General features: G+C 47.7%; 1 protein-coding gene across 4 annotated transcripts in view; it reads right to left on the bottom strand.

Annotated features, from left to right (window-relative positions):
- The window catches only part of ACOT7 (acyl-CoA thioesterase 7), a 65,452-nt gene that overhangs the window by 23,220 nt on the left and 20,756 nt on the right, over positions 1-21,476 (bottom strand). For 3 of the 4 annotated variants that reach the window (XM_077931451.1, XM_028740476.2, XM_028740478.2), the window contains exons 4-8: positions 20,357-20,448; positions 19,684-19,798; positions 14,972-14,986; positions 13,862-13,948; positions 270-386 (exon numbers count right to left, since the gene is read on the bottom strand). In XM_077931451.1, coding sequence (XP_077787577.1) covers positions 270-386; positions 13,862-13,948; positions 14,972-14,986; positions 19,684-19,798; positions 20,357-20,448 — 426 coding nt within the window. The remainder of the gene's footprint in view (positions 1-269; positions 387-13,861; positions 13,949-14,971; positions 14,987-19,683; positions 19,799-20,356; positions 20,449-21,476) is intronic. The other variant, XM_028740477.2, reaches the window with a different exon arrangement.

Raw genomic sequence — 21,476 nt, 5'->3', positions numbered from 1 at the left:
ATTGCTGGTTAGTGCATACAACACTGAACTGGATCCACCAATGGTCTGACTCAGCATAAGGCACCTCCTTATGTTCCTCCTTCCATGCGGAGATCTCTAGCAGGGCAGCCAATTTGCTGTCTCTTACAGCAGTTCAGGCATCTGGTCCTCTCCTTCCTCAAGTCTTTGGACCCTCCGTCTGACTTGGGAGTAAGGCCAGCGTCTTGGGCCATGAAAGTGTAAATGCAACGGAAAAAATGAAATGCTTATGCCCACCCCCACCAATTTACCTTTTTTAATCTTTTCATGGAAATTGATGGCATCCACGGATGCAGTGACTATGTTGGTCTTGCAATGGCGAGCAGCAACAATCCCAGCTACCTCATCCATCAGCTTCATAGTAACACCTGCAGGAAAGAGAATGGCCAGTTATTAACTGAGGCAGCAACAAGAGGAGGAAGCCTGCCCCATCTGACTGGGTTGCCCCAGCCACTCTGGGCAATAAGCAACCCAATTGCCCTCCTCCACCCTCAGCCACTGGGCTCCCCACATTCCTCCTCTGGCTCCTAAGTCTTGAGCAGAACCTGCAAAAAGGCTTTCAGATTTTTCCTCTTTAAGGACTGGAAAGCTGCTGTTTGGAAGCATGCAAAAATTACTCTGTTCTATCCTGGTGGCCATTCTTTCAGGCTGCAGAAAATAAATCATACAACTTCTCTACGGAAGTGCAGAAACTGGCACAGCCCACAGAATTCAGCAGGTTGAGTGTATCATTTTTTATGTTATTTTAAAACATGCATGTTTCTAAATCTTAAGGATGCAAACCCCCTCCCCCAAAACCACACCAGGCTCAGAAGCATATGGCGTGCCTCTGAAGCCAGAGTGGGGCTTCCTTCATATCTGGGCTTAAGAGGCATGAGAATGGATAATATTGCCTTAGTTTTATAATGCTAGCCCATCAGTTCCCTTAACATTCCGTTCACACTGCAGGTTACAGAACTCTGGCTATTTTACTGCTATACTGGCATGCTGTGCTACATTTTATTCATACCAGTGGACACAGGTGGCATAAAAACAAATGTCACTAATCTCTCCCTGCTTTCCACACAGGCATGTTTCTGTTCCCCCATGTTCCCCACACCCATAAAAATAGCAGGAAGAGTTGTAAGCCGGTATAGGTAAAGGTAAAGGGACCATTAGGTCCAGTCGTGGCCGACTCTGGGGTTGCGTTGCTCATCTCGCTTTATTGGCTGAGGGAGCCAGTGTACAGGTTCCTGGTCATGTGGCCAGTATGACTAAGCCGCTTCTGGCGAACCAGAGCAGCGCACGAAAACGCCATTTACCTTCCCGCTGGAGTGGTACCTATCTACTTGCACTTGACGTGCTTTCAAACTGCTAGGTTGGCAGGAGCAGGGACTGAGCAATGGGAGCTCACCCCGTTGCGGGGATTCGAACCACCGACCTTCTGATCGGCAAGTCCTAGGCTCTGTGGTTTAACCCACAGCGCCACCCGCGTCCCTGTAAGCCGGTATACTGCCCCAAATTTTGTCACTTTGCTCCCACAATTTTCCAGCTTAAGGGGGTTGCAAACAGATCTCTCCTGGAATCAAATAACATGGAAATGAGCGCTAAACATGCACTGTGTTCCATTAGTTTTCCAGAAGTGGCTTTTACGTCATGTGAAGGCTCAAATACAATGCAGTTTGGGGGAAATTGGGGAAATAGAATCAACTGCTGTGTGGACGCAGCCCTGGTAGGGCTTCAAAAAGCAGAGGTTATGTCTTCCCAGCAGCCTTGAATTCTTATCTTAGGAATTAGCTACACATGACTAGTTAAAGTTTTCAGCACTCAGTAACACCACTGAGGAAACACCCCAACTTCCCTCCAGCAGCTGGATCTTTCCCCCAAAAAAGTATTTGTGTGTTTGTTTAAAACAAAACAGGAAAAGCCACAGAACAAAGAACATAACGACGTTCCAGGAGTCATACCATGACATAAACACTGAAATATTCCATGATGATATGGCAGACTCAGCCCAGCAGGCCATTACTTAGTGTTTTGTCAAAGAGCAGATCCTCCAAACTTTTATCTGTGAACCAGATGGGAGTATACAGATTGGTGCGTTTCACAGCACATACTACAAATGTGAACCAAATTCTGGTGAATAAATCTTGTTTAATTAGGTCTTTGTGCAGACTTCTTTCATTTGTGAGCTTTTCTGCCAAGAAAGCTCTCCAGGCTCGGTCGAGCAAAGCAGACAGAGAGACAAGTTTGAGGCTTGTTTCCAGTTTTTAGCAATTTCCTGTCGAGGAGCAGCAGCCAGTGAGTGCTATCAAGCCTTTCTGTGCAAGCTTGTTATTTGCATTCTAGAAAGTGAATGAGAGCTAAGGACAGAGATCCACAGCTAGCTAGACTGTAAAGGAACACATTCTCTTAATATCAATTCTTAAGAGTTCCAAAATCCTGACTGACCAGAGAGGCCTTTGGGAGTAGGGCACAGCCAGAATCTAGAATGCCCATCCCGAAGAGATCTGCCTCGCCCCTTCCTGGAGGGTCTTCCACTGCAGGATGAAGACCTACCGTATTTTTCGCTCTATAACACGCACCCAACCATAACACGCACGTAGTTTTTAGAGGAGGAAAATCCGTAGGCATGCCACCCGTAGGCATTCCCTCCATAACACGCACAGACATTTCCCCTTACTTTCTAGGAGGAAAAAAGTGAGTGTTATGGTGCAAAAAATATGGTATTTTAAGGAAGGTCTTTGGTTGCTAGTGATCTTAGTGAACTCTGGAGTTTACCTCTGCTCTTTTATTGCTGTTTCTTCTTTGAAGTAGTAATGTTTTAAGCATTTTTACTGTATTTTCAAATTCCTTTTTCTTTGTTGGGCCCAACAGCCATTTTTGGAACGGCAGGACACAAACATTTTAAATAAATGCACAATACATACTGCAGCTTAACAAGGCCCTAAGATCTTCAGAGAAAATGTAGCTGATTTTGGAAGGACAATAAAATGCGCTGAAATTTTAAGGTCTGCGGGGAAACAGAATTTCTTTCCTCCAGACTCTCTTTTGGAACAGTCTCTGATCAAAAGGAAGCCTGCATTCTTCCTCCAGGCTTCAATTTCCACTTCCCCACAAGGTTTAAGGAACATAAAAGAAGAGGCCAAGCCATTCTTCTACAGGAAAAAAACAGGCAAAGCAATTTAAGGCAAAGCACAGCAAGTGTTACAGGCAAGTGGAGCATTCATCACAGCAGGTAAGAAAGGAGGGGAGGGGGAAAGAGGAAGGGCTGTGACTTATGCACAAGTCAACATCCATTCTGACAAGATTTTTAAGCAGCATAGAGGCCTTTGGGAGGGGAGGATGTGAAGTAGCTTCTCACACTCCTAGCTGAGTAAGATTGTTTTCCATGAAGACAAAGTAAAGCCTGTTCTCCAACTGGAGCACTCACAGGCCAGTGTTTCCCAGTTATCAGTGCTTATACTACATTTTTAAAGGCTTGCCTTGAGAGCATCTTCAAAACCAAACAGGGGGTGGGGGGTGAGAGATAAATTGCTTGAAATTTTGGTGCTACCGCTTTGATCCCCCAAACTTGGAGAGTGGGGAAGAAATTATTTACTTACAGTGCTTTTTATACATACATGCGATACAATAATGACAGTTTTCTGGGACAAATTAAAAGTAGCTGTACACAAAAAGGACACTATGAAAATCTAATGCAGCACAAAATAAAAAATGTAACCACAACACAAAGTTCACAGCTGCACTGAAGATTTACAGGCCTTTGAAATTCCAGGCGTACCTATATTTGAAAGAGAGAGAGATTAAAAAAGAAGATTGCCCATGTTTTCTCGGTCCTGGAAATATAATAAATTAGGTGACGGGCAAGCCACTCTGGGTAGTGCACTTTGAACAGAGGGATGCTCCAAGCATCCTGCTCGCTTTATCATTAGCTGGAAACAACAGAGGAAGAGACAACTACCGTATTTTTCTGTCTATAAGATGCCCCCATGTATAATAAACCCTCTATTCTGGGGGACTCCAATTTAAGAAAAAATCATGTATTTACTATCCGTGTATAAGACACCCCCAAATTTTTGACATTTTTAAAAGGAAAAAAACCTAGTCTAATACGTGGAAAAATACAGTATATCTGGGACTGCATCCAACCATGCTCTTGAACACCTCCACAGGAGATGATGGCTGAGTAAACCAGCATGGGATAGTGCTAAAAGGGTCAGACTAGGACTGAGTGAGAGAGGGCCACTAAAGCCTCCTCATTTCTCCATCCCATTGCAAGCCCCAGACCCCCTGCCTGTGTCCCACTGGGAGGCACAGGGAGCTGTAGACAGCAAAGCCCCCTTGTGCTGACAGAGTTTTGCTCTCACTGAGAGCCAGTGGTTGCCGCAATGGTTAAATTTGTTGGACTAGGACCTGGGAGATTGGGGTTCAAAACCCCACTCAGCCATGAAGGTCACTGGGTGGCCTTGGGCCAGTCACTCTGCCTCTCTCTGCCTAACCTACCTCACAGGGTTGTTGTAAGGATAAAATGGGGGAAAGGGAGAACCATAAAGTGCTGCCTTGTGCTCCTTGTAATCAGTTAAAATAATCTCCTGATCCAATCTATTGCATTTGGTCTGACACTGGCTTTCTGAAAGACTGCCTGCATGCCACTACATTTGGTCCACGTGGGCAGACATCAGGCTTTTTAGAATGGGGCAAAAGAATCAGATTGACATGGGGAAATGGCTTGCAAGTCTCTCTCTCTCTCTTTCTCTCTCTCTCTCTCTCACACACACACACACACACACACGGTGTTCTTCGCTGCCTAGCATCATGGCCTGTGAAATAAACGGCGTACAGGTTGGGAAGTCAGAGAGAGGCGCAACACCATTTCTTTTACTACTTGCTTTCAGTGTATTCCATAGAGATGCAGCCCCCCCCCCCCCCGGCCTGAAGCAAGGCAATGTGGCTCCAACTGACAGGGAAGCTAACAGTTACTAAAAATACCCTGGCAAGTGCACGCTCACTAGAACCGTGACTTCCTTCCTTGCACTGCTGTTAAAGCAACAGCAACAGGAGGAAGAGCATGTTGTCTTCCTAAAACAAGGACCGTCACTTCCCCCATCATGCTGTGTGCTTCCCTAGAAGCAAGGGTGGAAATGCTCAGTGCACTGATGTAGCAGCACGGAAGAGAGGGACAAGTGATCCTATATGTTATGGGGGAATCATGCAAAATAGGGAAACTGTTTAAGTGGCATCTGCATCTCTTGTTTAATGTGGGGATCTGTCCTAAGCACAGCTCATCGTTGGCAGGCCGGGTCTCGCGGACACCCCATGAAGCTGAACATTGGAGGATTCGGGGAAGATAAAAGAAAGTCCTTCTTCAAATAGTGAAACTATGGAACTCACTGCCACACTGGCTACGAAGTCAGGATAGCTATGCTCTGCATCCACGGCTGGAGAGAATAATGCTTCTGAACACCAGTTTCTGGAAGCCAAAGGATGCTTGCTGATTTCCTACAGGCATCTGGCTGGCCACTGAGAGAACAGGAGGCTGGACTACATGGGCCATGCTTATGTCTGTCTCAAAACACAGCCAGGGATAACACGTGAGAGCTCTAAAAATCCTGAACTGTATTCTCAAACTCGAACCAAGATCTTATCTTTGCACTCATGGTTGTGAAACTGTGCCAGCATTTAGCTATGTTTGGCGGGGGGCGGGGGGGGACAGTACAGTGCCACTCTGTCTCTCTCTCCCCTTTCCACGTGACCTCAGAGAGGACGTCTGAAACCAGCATCACAGTGGTATGAATTGGATGTGGGCTAACAAACAGAGACTTAAACCAAATAAGAAAAAAGTTTGGTAGATCCCGATTTATAGGGACACAGGTGGTCCTACAGGGTGAGAGTCCCCCCCCCCACCCCACCCAAGAGCAGCTTGCAGTTCTCCTGGAACCAAGCTCTGCTCCATGATACATCAGGTCAGTAGTTGTGGCATGACATGCTTTTGCAGAGATTCAACTTGTGCAGCAGCAATGCCCTTTCTTAGAAAAAGCAGGTCTTGACACTGTCACACTTGGATCACATCAAAGCTACACCGTGTGAGGCTGCCTTTGGTAACGTCAGCAGGCACAAAATGGCCAGTTCTGTCTGCAACGGGTAGGGTTGTCCCCTTTGGAACACCAACTTCAATGTTATCAGATCTCCGCTGGTTTCTGATCAGCTTCCAAGCTTCCTGCTTTATTAATGTTTGGCATATTATAAGCTCATTTGCTTCACCATAATTTTGGAGTAGATTAACTTTTGTTCCATCATCCTCCATTCTGCTGCTTTAGGCTTTTACCATTTTTTTTAATCAGACTAGCTTTGGGTTGGACTCAAACCTGGTTGGCTTTAAAGGAAGATTAGACAAATTCATGGGTGTTGATGGCTATTGGTATTCAGAAGCATTGCTGGAGGAAGCAATGCTTCTGAATACCAATTGCTGTAAACTGCAGGAGAGGAGAGTTGGATTCCCAGAGGCATCTGGTTGGCCACTATGAAAACAGGATGCTGGACTAGATGGGTCACTGGCCTGATCTAGTGGGCTCTTCTTATGACCTAGGATGGGAAGGGGGACTCCACATGGGACAGAGTTGATGAAATAAAATTTAAAAAATAAGGCAAGGGGTGCATAGCAAGCTTTGACCTGCAACATGGATTGTACCGGCCACACATTTTTCAGTTTCTCAAAAAGGTGTCTTAGGATTTTCCCTTCAACAATAGATCAGAGATTTATTGCCTGTGGACACCAATGAACATCACATAAAACTGTTTCCATCTCACAGTCTCAACAGGTCCAGAGACCTTCACCCATTTTATAAAGAAGTTCATTTAGCAGGATATGTTAAGGTTTTCCACCATGCCCTTCCTTTCTATCAGCATCCACATTTCCCCAACTTTTACAGCCACTTCATTCAAGCTGTCACCTAATGAGAACAAGAATAATTACACAGACATTTCTCAGTAATTTTGTGTTTGGTGTCAGAAGAGGAGATTTGTCATTTCATAGATGGCAGCCAAATTACAGGGTATCTGTTTGACAGGCAAACTCACTCCAGGTTTGGGGGTGTTTTCTTTTTAAACACAATATGCAAATGGGCATGGGCACACACATAGGACAGTAGCCCTGAGGTTTTTTTGTTTCTGCTTTGAAACAGAGAAGTAAATACCAATAGAGTAGGGAAAGTTGCAGCACACACAACAGCACACCAATATATCACTAAGCAATTCTCTGCTAAAATATACCTAGCAAGGAAGGGGATGGAAAACAACGCATATTGCCCACCTTCCAAGTTAATTCAACTTTTGTTTCTCCATGCCAAAAAATACATAGCCATGGTGCTTGAAGTGGGATAAAAGTCCAAAAATTGGCAGAGAGTTACAGCTCAGTCGTAGAGAGCATGCACTGTCTGGATGGGACCACAGGATTTAGTCTGCAGCATCCCCAAGGGGTGCAACATGAAGTTAAACAGGTTAACCAACTGCTACTTTCTTGGGACTGAGCTACTCTTCAGGAATAGGAAGCTGGCAAATACTGTGCCAGACCATTAGTTCACCTAGCCTAACATTGCCTATTCCAGGCAGGATTCACCAACCTGGTGCCCCCAGCAAGCCATTTTGGGTGACAACTCCCACCAGCCCCAGCCAGCTCAGCTGTCACTGCACAGCTGATGGAAGCAGCAGCCCCAAACATCTGGAGGGTATCAGGATGGTGAAGTCTGGTTCATTCTGATTGGTTCCCCAAAGTCTCCAGCAGGAACCCAGCTCTACTACCTCAAAACCTTTAAACTGAAGATGCTGCAAACTGAAGCCCATAACCCCATGAAGGATGACCAGGCTCAACTTAGAGAGAAGAGCCACTCCTTGACCCCTTATTAGAACAGATCTTTTGCCAACCCGAGAGTTGGGCCTGTGCTTGCAAGGAGAATGATTTGCTCCTGAGTCGCTTGGAAGGCGATGTCTCCCGAGCGCAGCTCTCCTCTTGCCTGCTTGCTGCCCTATTAGTGTTAGCCTGCTGGAGACAGATGAAATCACATTAACCCCGATTTGCAGAGGAGGCCTTGAAACAAAGCATCCATCTCCCCTGCCCTGCCGCTGCCCCCAACCAGGCGGTGATGGCCAATTAATCAAGCCACCCTGGGGACTGGCTGGCCCTGCATGCATCACGAGGGCAGCAAGGCCCTGGCTAGTAACAGCACTCCCTGCCCCCCAACATGGGGAAAACAATAAGATGAAGACTGCCAGGGCTATGGGGAAAACAATAAGATGAAGACTGCCAGGGCTAGCAGTTAAGCCATTACTCCCTGCTGGGGCAGAGCCTGTGGTGTACTGTGAGAGGCAAAAAAAAAGTAGAGAAGCACATGCAGTGTGGATCAGTGCTGCAATGCACCCAGGGTGGCATGATGGGGGAGCAACCTGGAACAAGGGAAGCAGCTGTAATGAGTGCATTTTAGGCTGAGTTAAGTGTGGGGGGAAAGGGGCTGTGGAGGAACAGCAAAAGGGAGAGTGGAAAGCAGCACATGCCTATCCACATCAAGAGGTCTAGTGCCTTGTGGCCACAAACAAGAAGCAGTGATTCCAAAGGATGTGCAAAAAACCCGCGCCTTCCAGGCCAGGGCCCATCCATCATATATGCCGCACCCCAGCCCAGAAGATTCAGGCCAGATAAAAGAAAGGACTTCTTCATGCAGCACATAAAATAGGGAACTCCCTCCAACAGGAGACAGTGATGGCAACCAACTTGGATGGCTTTAAAAGATTAGACAAATCATGAATGTGTCCATGGGGCTATCGATAGCTACTAGCCATGATGCCTATGCTCAACCTCCACGGTCGGTTGCAGAAATGCTTCTGACTACCAGTTGCTGGAAGCCACAAGGGAGAGTGCTCTTGTGCTCAGGTCCGATTTGCCAGTTCCTCATAATAGGCACCTGCTTGGCCACTGTGAGATGAAGATGATGGACTCGGTGGCCCACTGGCCTGATCCAGCAGGCTCTTCTTATGTTCTGACACTGTATAAAAGATCTCCATGAATGTGCCTACCAACGGCTGTTAGCAATAAGGACCAGGCGGGAACTCCATATTCAGCTCAGTTGCTGGAGGGGCACACTTGTCATCCAAGTCTGCTTGTGGGCTTCCTGAAACCATCTGGCCAGCTACTGTGGGAGCCAGGGTGCTGGAGAGAGGGAGACAGCTTGTTCTGAACCAGCTTGTTCTGCGAGAAGGCACTGGATCTATAAAATAAACTGGGATCACTGGTGGTGGGTGTACATCCTTTCCCCCAAAATTTTACTTCCTGTATTATATACCCACTTTACAAACCAGCTCTTAAAAGCTACAGACCCAAAACCATTCAAACTAAGAACATGAGAAGAGCCCTGCTGGATCAGGCCAAAGGGGGCCCATCTAGTCCAGCATCCTGTTGTTCTCACAGTGGTCAACCACCTACCTATGGGAAACCAGCAAGTAGAACTCAAGGAGAAGAGGACTCTCTCCTCCTGCAGTTCCTAGCATCTGGTATTCAGAAGCATCACTTGGTCAGAATTTCCTAATCAGGCCTACTAGAGTCTTTTGTGGATAAAAAGTCTCTCTGTGTGTGTTTGTAAACAGGTGGAAAGGGTGGGGGGGGGATAGAGAGTCTTTTTCTAAAGTTTATTAGGTCACTGGGAGTCATGCCTTGGGGAAGAGGGAAGGTGCTTTTTAGATGCTTGAATTCATATATGCTCAATACAAAAGACAACCCTGCATCATGATTGCTGGTGTCAAAGGCCTGCACAGCCTCTTTTTGGTTCCCAAGTACAAATGGGCAGTGAGGTCACCAGGGCTTAGCATCCATCAGCCATTCTATTCCTAAACCAGCTCGATGGGAGAAGGTGTTACCAGGATTCTACTCTAAGTCACGCATATACTTTTCTTTCTTTTTAGAGGCACAAGACAGGATTTTTAGCAAGTCAGTTCCGACTCCAGCACAATCCTCCCATCAAAAGGCTTCCACTTAATTTGTGAGACTTGATTTTAAAGTTGAGAGCCCCCTCCTTCTCCAAAGTGTATGTTTTAATTACACAGGTCTAGATTACCAAGGAGAGTCTTCATAATGAAGAGTTTCTATAGCAACCACTTCTCTTCTCTGGCACTACTAGAAGCACCACCTCATCTGCATTCAAGCAGGAGATTTAAATTTTGATTAAAAGAAAACTCCGAACAAATGGCATTGCCATCACATCTATCTAGGTTACTCTGCTTCAGCCTTTTGCCTGCCTGGTGCCCTCCGGATGTTGTTGGGCTACGGCTCCCATCAGCCCCAGCCAGAATGGCAAATAGTCAGGAATGATGGGAGATGTAGTCCAGCACCACCTGTAGGGAGCACTTTGGCTAGCCCTCCTCTAACATGCAGGATCTCAGGCAGCTGGGACACCCCAAGCCAGACACAGCTCAGCCTATCACAGCCTCTTCCTACCTGCACTGCAGCCTCTGAATAACACAGCACAGTCTGTGTGTTGCTTCTGCAGCCCATGGCAGCACCTGCCCATTTCATCATCTTCTGCGGCTTTAATTGTCAGAACATATGAAGAGCCCCATAGCTGGATCCAAGCAAAGACACCCTCTAGTCCTCCATCCTGGTTTCTACAATGAAATGCCTCTGTGGAACTCACTTGCAGCACTCAAGCAAAACAGCAAAACAGATTAACTGATGTCAAACATCTTCATCCACAAATTTAACCCTCCCCCACCCAAAAAAGCCAGTGAGAACCACCACAACTGGGGGGGGGGGGGGGCTCAAAAAGAATAAATAAATAAAAACCCACCATGTGTTGTGCGGAGAAGTGCTTTCTTCGGCCAGACTTGAATCTACCCCCAATCTTCCTCATTGGATCACCACACAAATGCCAGTATTATGAAACACACTTGTTCCTCATCATGCGTAATTCTACAACCATATATCATATTATCTCCCCATGTTGCCCCCCAGTCATCTCTCTCTCCTCCCCCCTTCTAAACTAAGAAGTCAAAAAGACTTGGGTCTGATCTTGTGAGGATCACTTCGGCTGCCTCTGTCTGTACCATCTGCAGATCTACAATATATATTTTTTCAGATGAGGAGACTGGACCTGCACACATAACTGATCCTGCCCTACTGACTTATTTCTATACAGCCCCCTTGGCGGTTGGAGCTGATGGGTGCAGCAGCAGTCCAAAAATATTTGGAGGTCACCAAGGTTGTTGAAGGCAGCTTGACTGAAACCATTCTGATCAGCAGAGGAATCTCAGACACAGCTCTTCTGTGACACAGGCCGAGGCCTTTCCTCGTGCTGAGGATGGATCCTAGTGCTTTACTATGAACACCAAGCCCACCCTAACAGCGACAGCCCCCTCGGTTGCTTGTGAGAATCTATTAAGAGTCAACAGTGGATTTTAAGGCAAGGTTCTCACCTTGGGGCCTTGGTGGCATCTTTCCTAGATCTCGTGGCTTTCATTGCCTTTTAAAAATAGAACACCAAGGCACGGCTACGCTCTGTGCTACGTCTGTTGCCTTCTGCCAGTCAGGCCCTCCTGGCTGCCAATTATGCTGCGATTTCTGCTGATACTCAAAGTTTGATCTTGCACATCTAAAGCTGCTACACTGAAATGACAGGCACTGCAAACAACACCCCAAACACCAAGCAGTGAGCTTGACAAAGCTCCCATTATTACTTTCTTCCCAGCTGCTCCATCTGGATGCCTGGGAAAGGCACAAGTCACACAATGGCCACCTGGAAGCCAAGGAACTTTGCAGCGTGAAGCCTGCAATCCTATACCCACTTGAACTCAATAGGATTTACTCCTGAGCAGATATGCAGAGGAGTGGACTGCTAGCCAGACTGCACCCCAGTGAGAACGACTACTGAAGCCTCAGTTTCAGAGAAGCTGATGGCCGGGGGTGGGGGGGGATGATCTTTTTATCCAGTGCCTGAAACCTGCATTATATTCTCATCTGCCCTCTAAAGTGCTGCAAATCTGGATTATTGGATCTATCTGATAGCTCACAGACCAGCATGGTTTCATTTTTATTTTTATTTTGTCCCAGCCCTGCTAACAGAACAGCATGCAGGCCCGGGGGGGGGGGGGAGGGACAGCTCCACAATATTTCACCCTTCTATTCCCCCAACTCTTCCTAGCCTTGAGCAATCCCATGTTTTTCACAGAAAATGGCACAAGGCAGTTTTGAATTTTTTAAAGGAGAAAGTTCCAACTAGGCCTAATTTGGCCAAAAACCAACTTTACCCTAATATGATTAAAATTGTTCCTGCAAATCACCCGCACACATCTGCCAAAATTTTATTCAAGAGAAAATCTATTTTGCTAAACAGTCAAGTTGCAGGTGCAGTATTTTAGGAAAGAGTCAGCTGTTGCGAAGCAACAAAAATACCAGCAGTTATGGTTTTACAATCTCTATTAAGAGCAAACCATTTTGCCATCCACCCCTCCATTGATCTCTTTGGAGGTAAAGGAGAAAAAGGCACCATTCCATTCTCTTTGAGCTGCTCTGTCTTTTCCTCCTTTCTACACACACAGACACAGACTGCTGATGGGAACTGTAGTTCAAAACATCTGGAGGACGCCAGGTTGGGGGAGGTTGGTTGAGGATTTTTCAGCACACGTAGAATAAACTGCGCAGGGCTGATGTAGTCGCCTGTAAGATACTGAGCTGCAGCTAGAAAAGAGAGTCTGTGCCAACTGAGCTTTTTGCATAAACCGACAGATGTTGCACTTTGCTGGGAAATTTGGAGCAATTCAGTCTCTCAACACATTTCCTAGAATGGTTGGGGTTTTTTTTTGTTTTGTTTTTGGCTGAATGGTCGGCTTAATGTAATGGATCCATCCAGTCAATGCAACTGTAAGAAGGCCAAAAACCGAAGCCACTAGAACTCTACATCGAGAACAAACACGACATACAATGTTATTAAAGATATCTTCCTTTGGCTCCTTGGGACTGGACACTAACCTGAATCCAGACCGGGGGGGGGGGCAGTGGCAGAGCTTCATGCTCCGGCACTGGGGGGGGGGGGCGGAGAGCAGGCGGGGGCGGAGTTGGTGCACGTCCCGGGGTGTGGCGCCCAGCACAGGCAGGAGGGCAGCCACAATGGCACCCCACCGGGATCGCGCTGCCGGGGGCGATGCGCTCCCCCCACACTCCTCTTCCTCCGCCAGTGGAGGGGGGGGGGACACTCTCCCATTCAGGATCCCTGAAGTCAGTTGCATGAGCTGGTAACTGAAAAAGGTGATACCTGAAGCACAGCAAGCAAGAAATACCATTCCATCCGCTCACCCAGAGGCTTTGTAACACAGACTGCCAATTGCAGGCACCAATGTTTACACAAGCTGAGATTGTGTGTCTAAACGCTTGAATTTGAATGGTTGTAGCCAGCTTACCATAGAAGACCCTAGCCCTGAATTCTGAGGTTCCTGATTCAAGCCTCCCAAGCCCCTGACTACTTCCCAAACAGGTGTAGGAGACCTCTGCAGCACTCATGCATTATACAACTCCTGCCCAGAAAGCCTCCAATGCAAGACCAACAGAACAAAGGGGTGTGTGGAAGAGTAGGCAGAACTTGACAGATAGGCCTGGGTGCAGTTAAGGAAAAGGTTACATGACAGCTGATGCCAAGGAACTGCTTAGAGATTTCTGCTGAAACAGGAAGCAGTATATATAAGCTAATGAATGAAACCAGCATCAACAGGCACCTCCTCAAACGGTTCACCCAGGACTTTCTAGCAAATGACGGGACGTCTGGCAGAGCCACAGTGTGGCACCAAAAGAGCACATCAAAGCCACGATGGACACAGACTGGGAACTTACCTCCGTGGACAAATCCATGCATGGTGCAGTCAGATGGTCCCACCAGGTGGATCAAGCTGGACTGGCTGTAGCCAACAGTATATGGCTCTGTAAGGGGAGGGAAGAGCACAGACCATGAGAAGACCAAATTAATTCAGCCCCACAGAAAGGATGTTTTAGAGTTCACAGAAGCGTAAGGACAGAGGAAGAGATCTGCTGGATAAGACTAAGGGTGCATTCAGACTTGGAGAATGTTGTGTTAGCAGTTTTTGCAACTGTGTCAGGATCCTCAGTAAGAATAATAATGGCAGAGGAGCTTCCCTGAAAAACAGCTTGCGCCTCTTCCCCTGCAATTCAGTTCCAAGGAAATGCTGGGGGGAAAGGTCGCAGCGTGATGCCCTGTGTACACCACGTATCAATGGAAGACGCCTTGAAGTAGCAGTGTTTGACCCCTGCCTTAAAGGGGTCAAAACAGACTATGAAAACCCACCTGAAAAGGCAGCAGTTTTGAAATCTGTGTATTTACCAACATGGCTGACATATGAAATCAAATGTACAGCCACTATTTGCACCAGTGAAACCTTATGTATTTTAAAAAATCACCTACTCATCCAGCTATATAGCTTTTAAGCAAAGGAAGAAGCATTTCTCATCCAGAATGTTTAGCACCATTGCCCCTCCTCAACTAGCAGAGGAAAGTGACTCTCTTCAGCTGAGCTCCGGCTGTCAGATCCTTTTCCCTCTTACAGCAACCACCTAAGGAAAAAAAAATCTGATCCACCTTGGCTAGCACAGTACCTGCCCAGCCCTCCAGTGCTAAAAAAATTAAGAAATCAAGCAAACCTTAACTTTTTAAAATTATATGCCTCCTCTAAACCAAATCCATTCAAGCCAACATGCCTCGGAGAGGTCTGTGTGGCAAGAAGATTTGTATATATATATAATTTTAATATAATTTTATATAATTTGCTTTAAGCAATTGTAATGAACTTTAAAACAATAAGGGGATCTGCCCCCATAGTGCCAAGCCGAGAGTTACTTCCTTTGACAAATCTTACAGCAAAGAATAAGAGAGCCAACACTTGGAAGCTTCCCTATCTTAACGGTGTTAATTAGTCTGAACAATCTTACCTTTTCTTTGTCTATCTGTGAGCAAGGAGAGCAAGAGAGACAGAAAGGTAAACTGTGAGCATTTACTGCAGGATTACAAGGCGCAATGGGATATGAAGGTCATGTAGCCTCACCCCGAACCTTCAGGCAATACAGTATCTCACACCAATCAACCATGCCAAGACTTTCACTCTCCCAAAGATTAACCTGATCACCCAGATTAAGTAGCATGCCAGGAGCTGAAGGCAAGAGCAAACACAGCAACCCCCATCCAACCACAAGACAGACTTCAGAGAAGGACCTGCTCAGTAAAACACAACCCAAGAGCTGAGAAAACAATCTAATATTAAGTGTTTGAACCTAAAGGGAATCTGGGTTATATGGATTTCATATGGGAATTAAAAAGTCACATTGACTTCACTCTGTTTTGGACATTGTGTAGCCAATGGCATTTGAATACAAAATGCTTGATGAGTGAATCACTGCATATGGGGGTATGTTGCTGCTTGCTAGCCCTTCCTTGCCCACCAGGCAAATAAATTGAGAGAAAGAGGCAGTGTCTGTGGCAGCAGTTCACCAAAAGGCTACTGTGATAAGACTTCAGATGCTGCCTTGCATGGAGTCTCTTCCAGGAGGGTGGGATTCCGACACCACGGAAAATGATCCCAGAGTGCCCACAAACACACACACACACACACACACACACACACACACACAAAATAGCACATGGGAGTTTTAATCCATTATTTATTTATTCATTTATTTATTGAATTGGTGAGTTGCTTTTTCTTGCCCAAGGCAACTCAAAGAGACTTACAAACAAACAAAAACCCACACAAACACATTAGAACCAATTTTTAAAATCCATTAAAAAAATCCCACCCACTCTAAAAGGCCTCAGACGGCTACAGGCCAAAGGCCAAAGGCCAAATATAGATGAAGGTTTTTGCCTGGCATGTAAAGATATATAATGATGACACCAGGCAAGTCTCCCCAGAAACAGCATTCTACAAATGGGGAGCCACCACTGAAAAGGCCTGCTCTCATGTTGCCACCCTCTGAACCTCACATGGAGGGGGGGCACATGAAGAAAGGCTTCGGGTGACAATTGCATGGGCCAGGTTGGTTCCTATGGCAGAGGCAGCCCCTGAGGTACTGGAATCTGGAGCTGCATAAGGCTTTATAAGACAATACCAGCACTCTGAATTATTACACAGACACAGCAATAATCATTTCAAGCCCCTGCCATTCCACACCTCTCTTGCACCAGCTCTGCACAATTTCCCTGTGCTCCCCACCCTCTCACCATGTTGGTTCTATCAATGTCCAGCCATCCTGAAAGCTACCTTCTATTAAAGTCTGTTCAGCCCTTGCACACAAGTGCAGCAGCCACCAGCCCTGAAGATACAGACAGAAGCATCATAATACGGTGCCTCCAGTACCCATCGCTCTGAGCTGGTCCAGGCGGATTTCACAGTCAAGGGCAGCAAAAGCCCCTGAGAGATTGAGCAGAAGTAACACAGTTGCATTCCCCCTGTCCTTCTCACAATAAATCAGGGTGACCAAGGGTGATTCAGTTACAAAGCCTGGTCTAAACACAGATAGTAGTGGATCTGGGATTGGGGAGCTGCCTGAACCCTTATATCCAAGTTCTGAGATCATCTGCAGGAGCATCGTTGGTCATTCCCCGAGCTGGTGAGGCTCACTCGATAACAAGAAATACAGTCATCGGCACAGTATTGTGGAATGCTCTGCCAATAGAGATTCAGCAGGTACCTTCTGTTTAAACTTGAATGAGTTTTAGATTTTTCTCTGTCTTGTTTTGTGCTGGTTTTAATGCATATGTTACTTACCGTATTTTTCATCCCATAGGACGCACCTATAAAGGAATTTTTCCTTTATTCCCCCCCCCCCAAAACCAGGTCGGGGAACAGCGGGATGGCGGCGCTGCGCCTCCCCACTGTCCCCCGAACTTGTGGGGCTGGCCGATGTCTGCCCGAAGCGCAGGGCGCTCTGCTTCAGCGCGCCCCGCGCAGCAGGCTGCTATCCGCAGCCTAGGGAGCCCTGCGGGAACTCCCGCAGGGCTCCCCAGGCTGCAGATGTCTGCCGGGCGCACGGGGCGCTCTGCTTCAGGGCGCCCCATGCGCCAGGCGGCAGGCTGCTATCCGCAGCCTAGGGAGCCCTGCAGGAACTCCTGCAGGGCTCCCCACGCTGCAGATGTCTGCCCGGCGCACGGGGCGCTCTGCTTCAGGGCGCCCCATGCGCCAGGCGGCAGGCTGCTATCCGCAGCCTAGGGAGCCCTGCGGGAACTCCCGCGGGCTCCCCAGGCTTGCTGATAGCTTCCTGAAGCCTGGAGAGCGAGAGGGGTCGGTGCGCACCAACCCCTCTCGCTCTCCAAGCTTCAGCGAAAGCCTGTATTCGCCCCATAGGACGCACACAGATTTCCCCTTCATTTTTGGAGGGGGGAAAGTGCGTCCTATAGGGCAAAAAATACGGTATTTATTGTTCAGCCAATTTGAGTTACTGTTGTTGTTTTTTAAAAAAGTGACTAATAAGTTTAATGAATAATAACAACCCAGGAACTCTGTCATCCATGGATGGAGAAAGGACTTGAGCTGGACCCTAAAGTGCAGCAGGTTGAAAGCCTTGCTCTGCGAATCAGGCCAAGTTCCTGGTGTTTATAGCCAGAGGTGGCAGTGTGCCACCCAGCTGCAGGGGCAGAACCTGCATTCCTCTCTGCTGTGGCTCTCTCTGAGCACAAGTCCTTAGATACTTCACTTGGAAGGGAGTTCCCAACACACCTTTAGTCTGGAGCACATCAAGCTTTAAATGTCCTTAACACAGACAATGACCTTTAAGTAGAACATACAGTCTATTCACTGTGGAAACAGACAGCTGTGCCCCATCCTAAAGCTTCCAAACAAAGGAAGCCCGCTGCCATTCTGTAGAAATTTTCGTCTTAAAAGCCTCCTGGACATGACAAAAGAGATCCGAGCTCTCTCTCTTTCTCTCCCCCCCCCAGCCCTTTGTGATGGGTTGCTAGGCAACTGCAGCACAAATCCCCTGTGCTCTTCCTGCTCTAAAAGACACCTAAAATTAAGCTAGTGGGGAAGGGGGGGCTCTGTTCACAGAGACAAAAATAGACCTGCAGGTCACCTCTTCGGAGCTCCTACCTCTGCAAGTTCACTCAATCACATGTTCTGGCAGCAGCCTCAGCTTTAGAGAAGGCATGACTGCTGCCGCTCACGGCTCTGGGAAGAAATCCACTGAACAGTCTCCTCGAGTCGATGGGGAGAGGGGGAATGACACGTTCCTGGGCTGCATGCACACCGCTGCATGGTCATCTATAAATACCCGAGTGCAGACAGTCTGAGCACTAAAATAGCTGGCTTTGAACCCAACTGTTTTCGTGGTGGAAGGAAGACGAAAGCATCCCTGGAGGACTGCTATTGCTCCAGGCACATTGCGCTGGTTGGGGCTCTTCACTCCCCAAAAGGCAGGCTTTGGGCTTTCATTGGAGTAGGAGGGAGGAAGGAAGTCTGTCTTTATGCATAGAAGTGGGGTAGGTAAAGAGGAGCACGTGCCTCTGGGGAAAGTCCCAAGGCATGGCATGGAAGTTCTAGACCTCCAACCTCCAGGATTCTCAGCCTGGATCCCTGTGAGCTTCTGTGAGCCAAACTGAGAGACTGAGCCTGTTCAAGACATCAGGAGGAGATGCCAGTCCCCATCCAGGTTCACACACAAGCTGGCACCGTCATCAGACAGGCTCTGCAGCAGGAAATGTAAAATGGATCCAGCTTTTATGGTGACTAGCTAAGAAGTTGTCAAATCACAGTCAACTGACTCTCAGGAAGCACCCACTGAACTACAATCCCAGATATCCCACCTCTGTAGCAAAGATGCCACCCATATTACAGGTGTGGGCAGGGGCAAAGGAAGGCTAACCAGCACCTGGTGGGGGGTCGGGGGGGGCAAACCGTCCTGCAGCCCATGTGCGGCGCCATGTACTGTGCATGTGTGACACTGTACGTACAGCGCGCACACATGCGGCGTACGTAGCGGCACTGCGCATGCGCCACGGGGCAGTTTGCCGACGGAGCTGCTCGAGCGCTGTACAGACGACGGCGGGATCCTCTGCTTGTGGCTGCAGCGGAGGGATCCATAGGAGCTGCTCAAGCGCTGTACAGACACCGATGGGATCCCTCCTCCACCACTGCAACCGCAAAAGGAGGATCCTCGGCACGCGGCTGCGGTGGCATGATGGCAGCGGCTCGTGCCACCGTGCCCAGGGGCGAGCCCCCCGTGGAGTGCCTTCTTGTTACCCCCTTAGAGATAGCACCCGGGTGGATTGCCCCCTGCCCCCCCTCCTCCGCCACTGGGTGTGGGCAACCTTCAGGCTGAACCTAGGAGCCGGCCAGAGGGATATGGGGGAGAAAAGGCCTAAAATGTTCCTGTTTGGAGCAAGGACCAGGGAGCAGGTGTGACATGTAGTTGATAAGGATACGTCAATTAATGGTGCATCCTGGGCATGATTCATGGGAAGGTATAACATTTTAGAAATCAGTAGTTCGGGGAGGGGTTGCAGTTGTTCACTCACAAAAATACCTGCCCCAAAGTTAGTACTTCTGGCTTTGGCAGCAAACTAATCAACAGTTCCATGTAAAGATGCAAGGATTCTGCTAAGCCTCACCATGTCCTTTGGAGCAGGCGTTAACTCAGATTGCCCATCTTACCTGGATTGATCACTGGCATGATGACATCCCCGTTCCTCTCCTTCGTTTCCAAACGTTCCAGCTTCTGCTCTTCGTAGCGCCTTCTCCCTTCCTCCTCCTGCGCCTTCTCTGCAAACTGATAAGAAACAGAAGGGCCACCTGGTCATCCCAAGTCAGAGGGGAAGGGACAAGGACTGCTGCCCGACTGGCCACACCACCACCATTGCTTCATGTTGCTATGAAGTGCCACTGGAGGCAAGAAAATGTCCCCTTGGGCCACCAATGGAGAAAGGATGTTGCTGGAGAGTTTTTCTATACAGCTCTTTAAGAGGACACACACTGCCCCTTTGAAGGCATGGCAAGAGAGGACTCCCCTCTAAGGTAATGGGGGTGGACAGGAGCAACGTAGACCAAGTGTTAAATCTGGTATGTCACAATATGTTGGAGCAAAGGAGGGAGTTAGAAAAAGTTTGTTCAAAGGAAGTCTGGCAGGGAGAAGAGGACATCTTTCTGGGAGAGACTCAGCTACAGTGTGAATCAAGACAACCAAACCAGATTATACAGTACAATGCAGTACATGATTAAGCAAGTGGATGTAAACATGGAAATGGGCATTGTTTATTTTGTTTGCAGAATCTGGACTAAGGCCTGACTCATATAGAGCTCCACCATCACCCTTGGAACATCCCCTTACCTGAATAGGAGGGACTTCCAATACTTTGTTCACGTTGTTAAGAGAGAGGGGCACGTACCACAGAGTTGCCTTGTTGGTCACCCGCTTGGCACCTTTTTAGGGAGGGAAAAATATCTGTAAATGAACAGACCACAGAAAACTGCAAAATATGGAATAACAACTGAGTCATCAAAGCATCTGGCCTGAAGAAATGAGAAAGCAAAACAAAGCAAGTGATATCAGCCAGTGTAACTACTGGCAAGGGGACCTTTTCTGCCATGGCGCTCAAACTCTGGCAACTATCTTTGTCTTATCAGTGCCATTGTTAATTAACTTGCAATGTGAGTATGATTGCATTGCATCAGCTATTGCTGTTGTGAGTTATCACTGTACATATCTTACATACGTTCATAATTGAGTTCTCCCAACAATTATTTTCTGCATCTCAGTGTTATTTGACAGCACTACCTACATTCCCAACCCCATGCCCCACTTATGTCATAACACATGTTAGCCTCTATGGTGCTACACCTATAAAGCTCTTTGCAGTTGGTGCACTGGCTCAGGAGGAGGCAGGGATGGCCACCAGGGATGGGTGGTTTTAGAAGCGGATTGGACAAACTAATGGAGGAGGAGGGGGGGAGGGGGAAGGGGAAGGGGAGGGGGAGGCCACTAGCCATTATGGCTATGCTCTGCCTCCACTAACAGAGGCAGTCATGCTTCCAGAATTCCAGTTACTGAAAACTGCAGGAGGGAGAGTGCTGCTGTGCTCAGGTCCTGCTTGAGGGTTTCTGGTTGGGGCATCTGGTTGGCCACTGCGAGAAGAGGATGCTGGGCCAGTTGGGCCACTGGCCTAATCCAGCAGGCTGGTCTTATGTTCCAAAAGGAGGGGAACTGATATTCCAGGCTCCTCCCTGAATGTTCAGCTTTAATTTTTGAACAAGTCCCTTTTACATTTGCAGCAATAAGGAAAAGTGTGCCGGTAGTACGCTTCCAAAAAAAGTGACCATTACCTAAGTTTGACCCTATAGAACTATATGTTATGGCTGTTCAGTTCCTGCCACACACACACACACACACACACACACACACACACCCTGATTTCTGACTATGGGCCTAAATTTTCAAGGGGGAAAGTCTG

This window comes from Podarcis muralis, chromosome 7 (assembly GCF_964188315.1).
Source record: "Podarcis muralis chromosome 7, rPodMur119.hap1.1, whole genome shotgun sequence".
NCBI classification, from domain to species: domain Eukaryota; kingdom Metazoa; phylum Chordata; class Lepidosauria; order Squamata; family Lacertidae; genus Podarcis; species Podarcis muralis.
The sequence above is the reverse complement of the archived record's forward strand: the minus strand, read 5'-3'. Positions and strand labels throughout refer to the sequence as shown.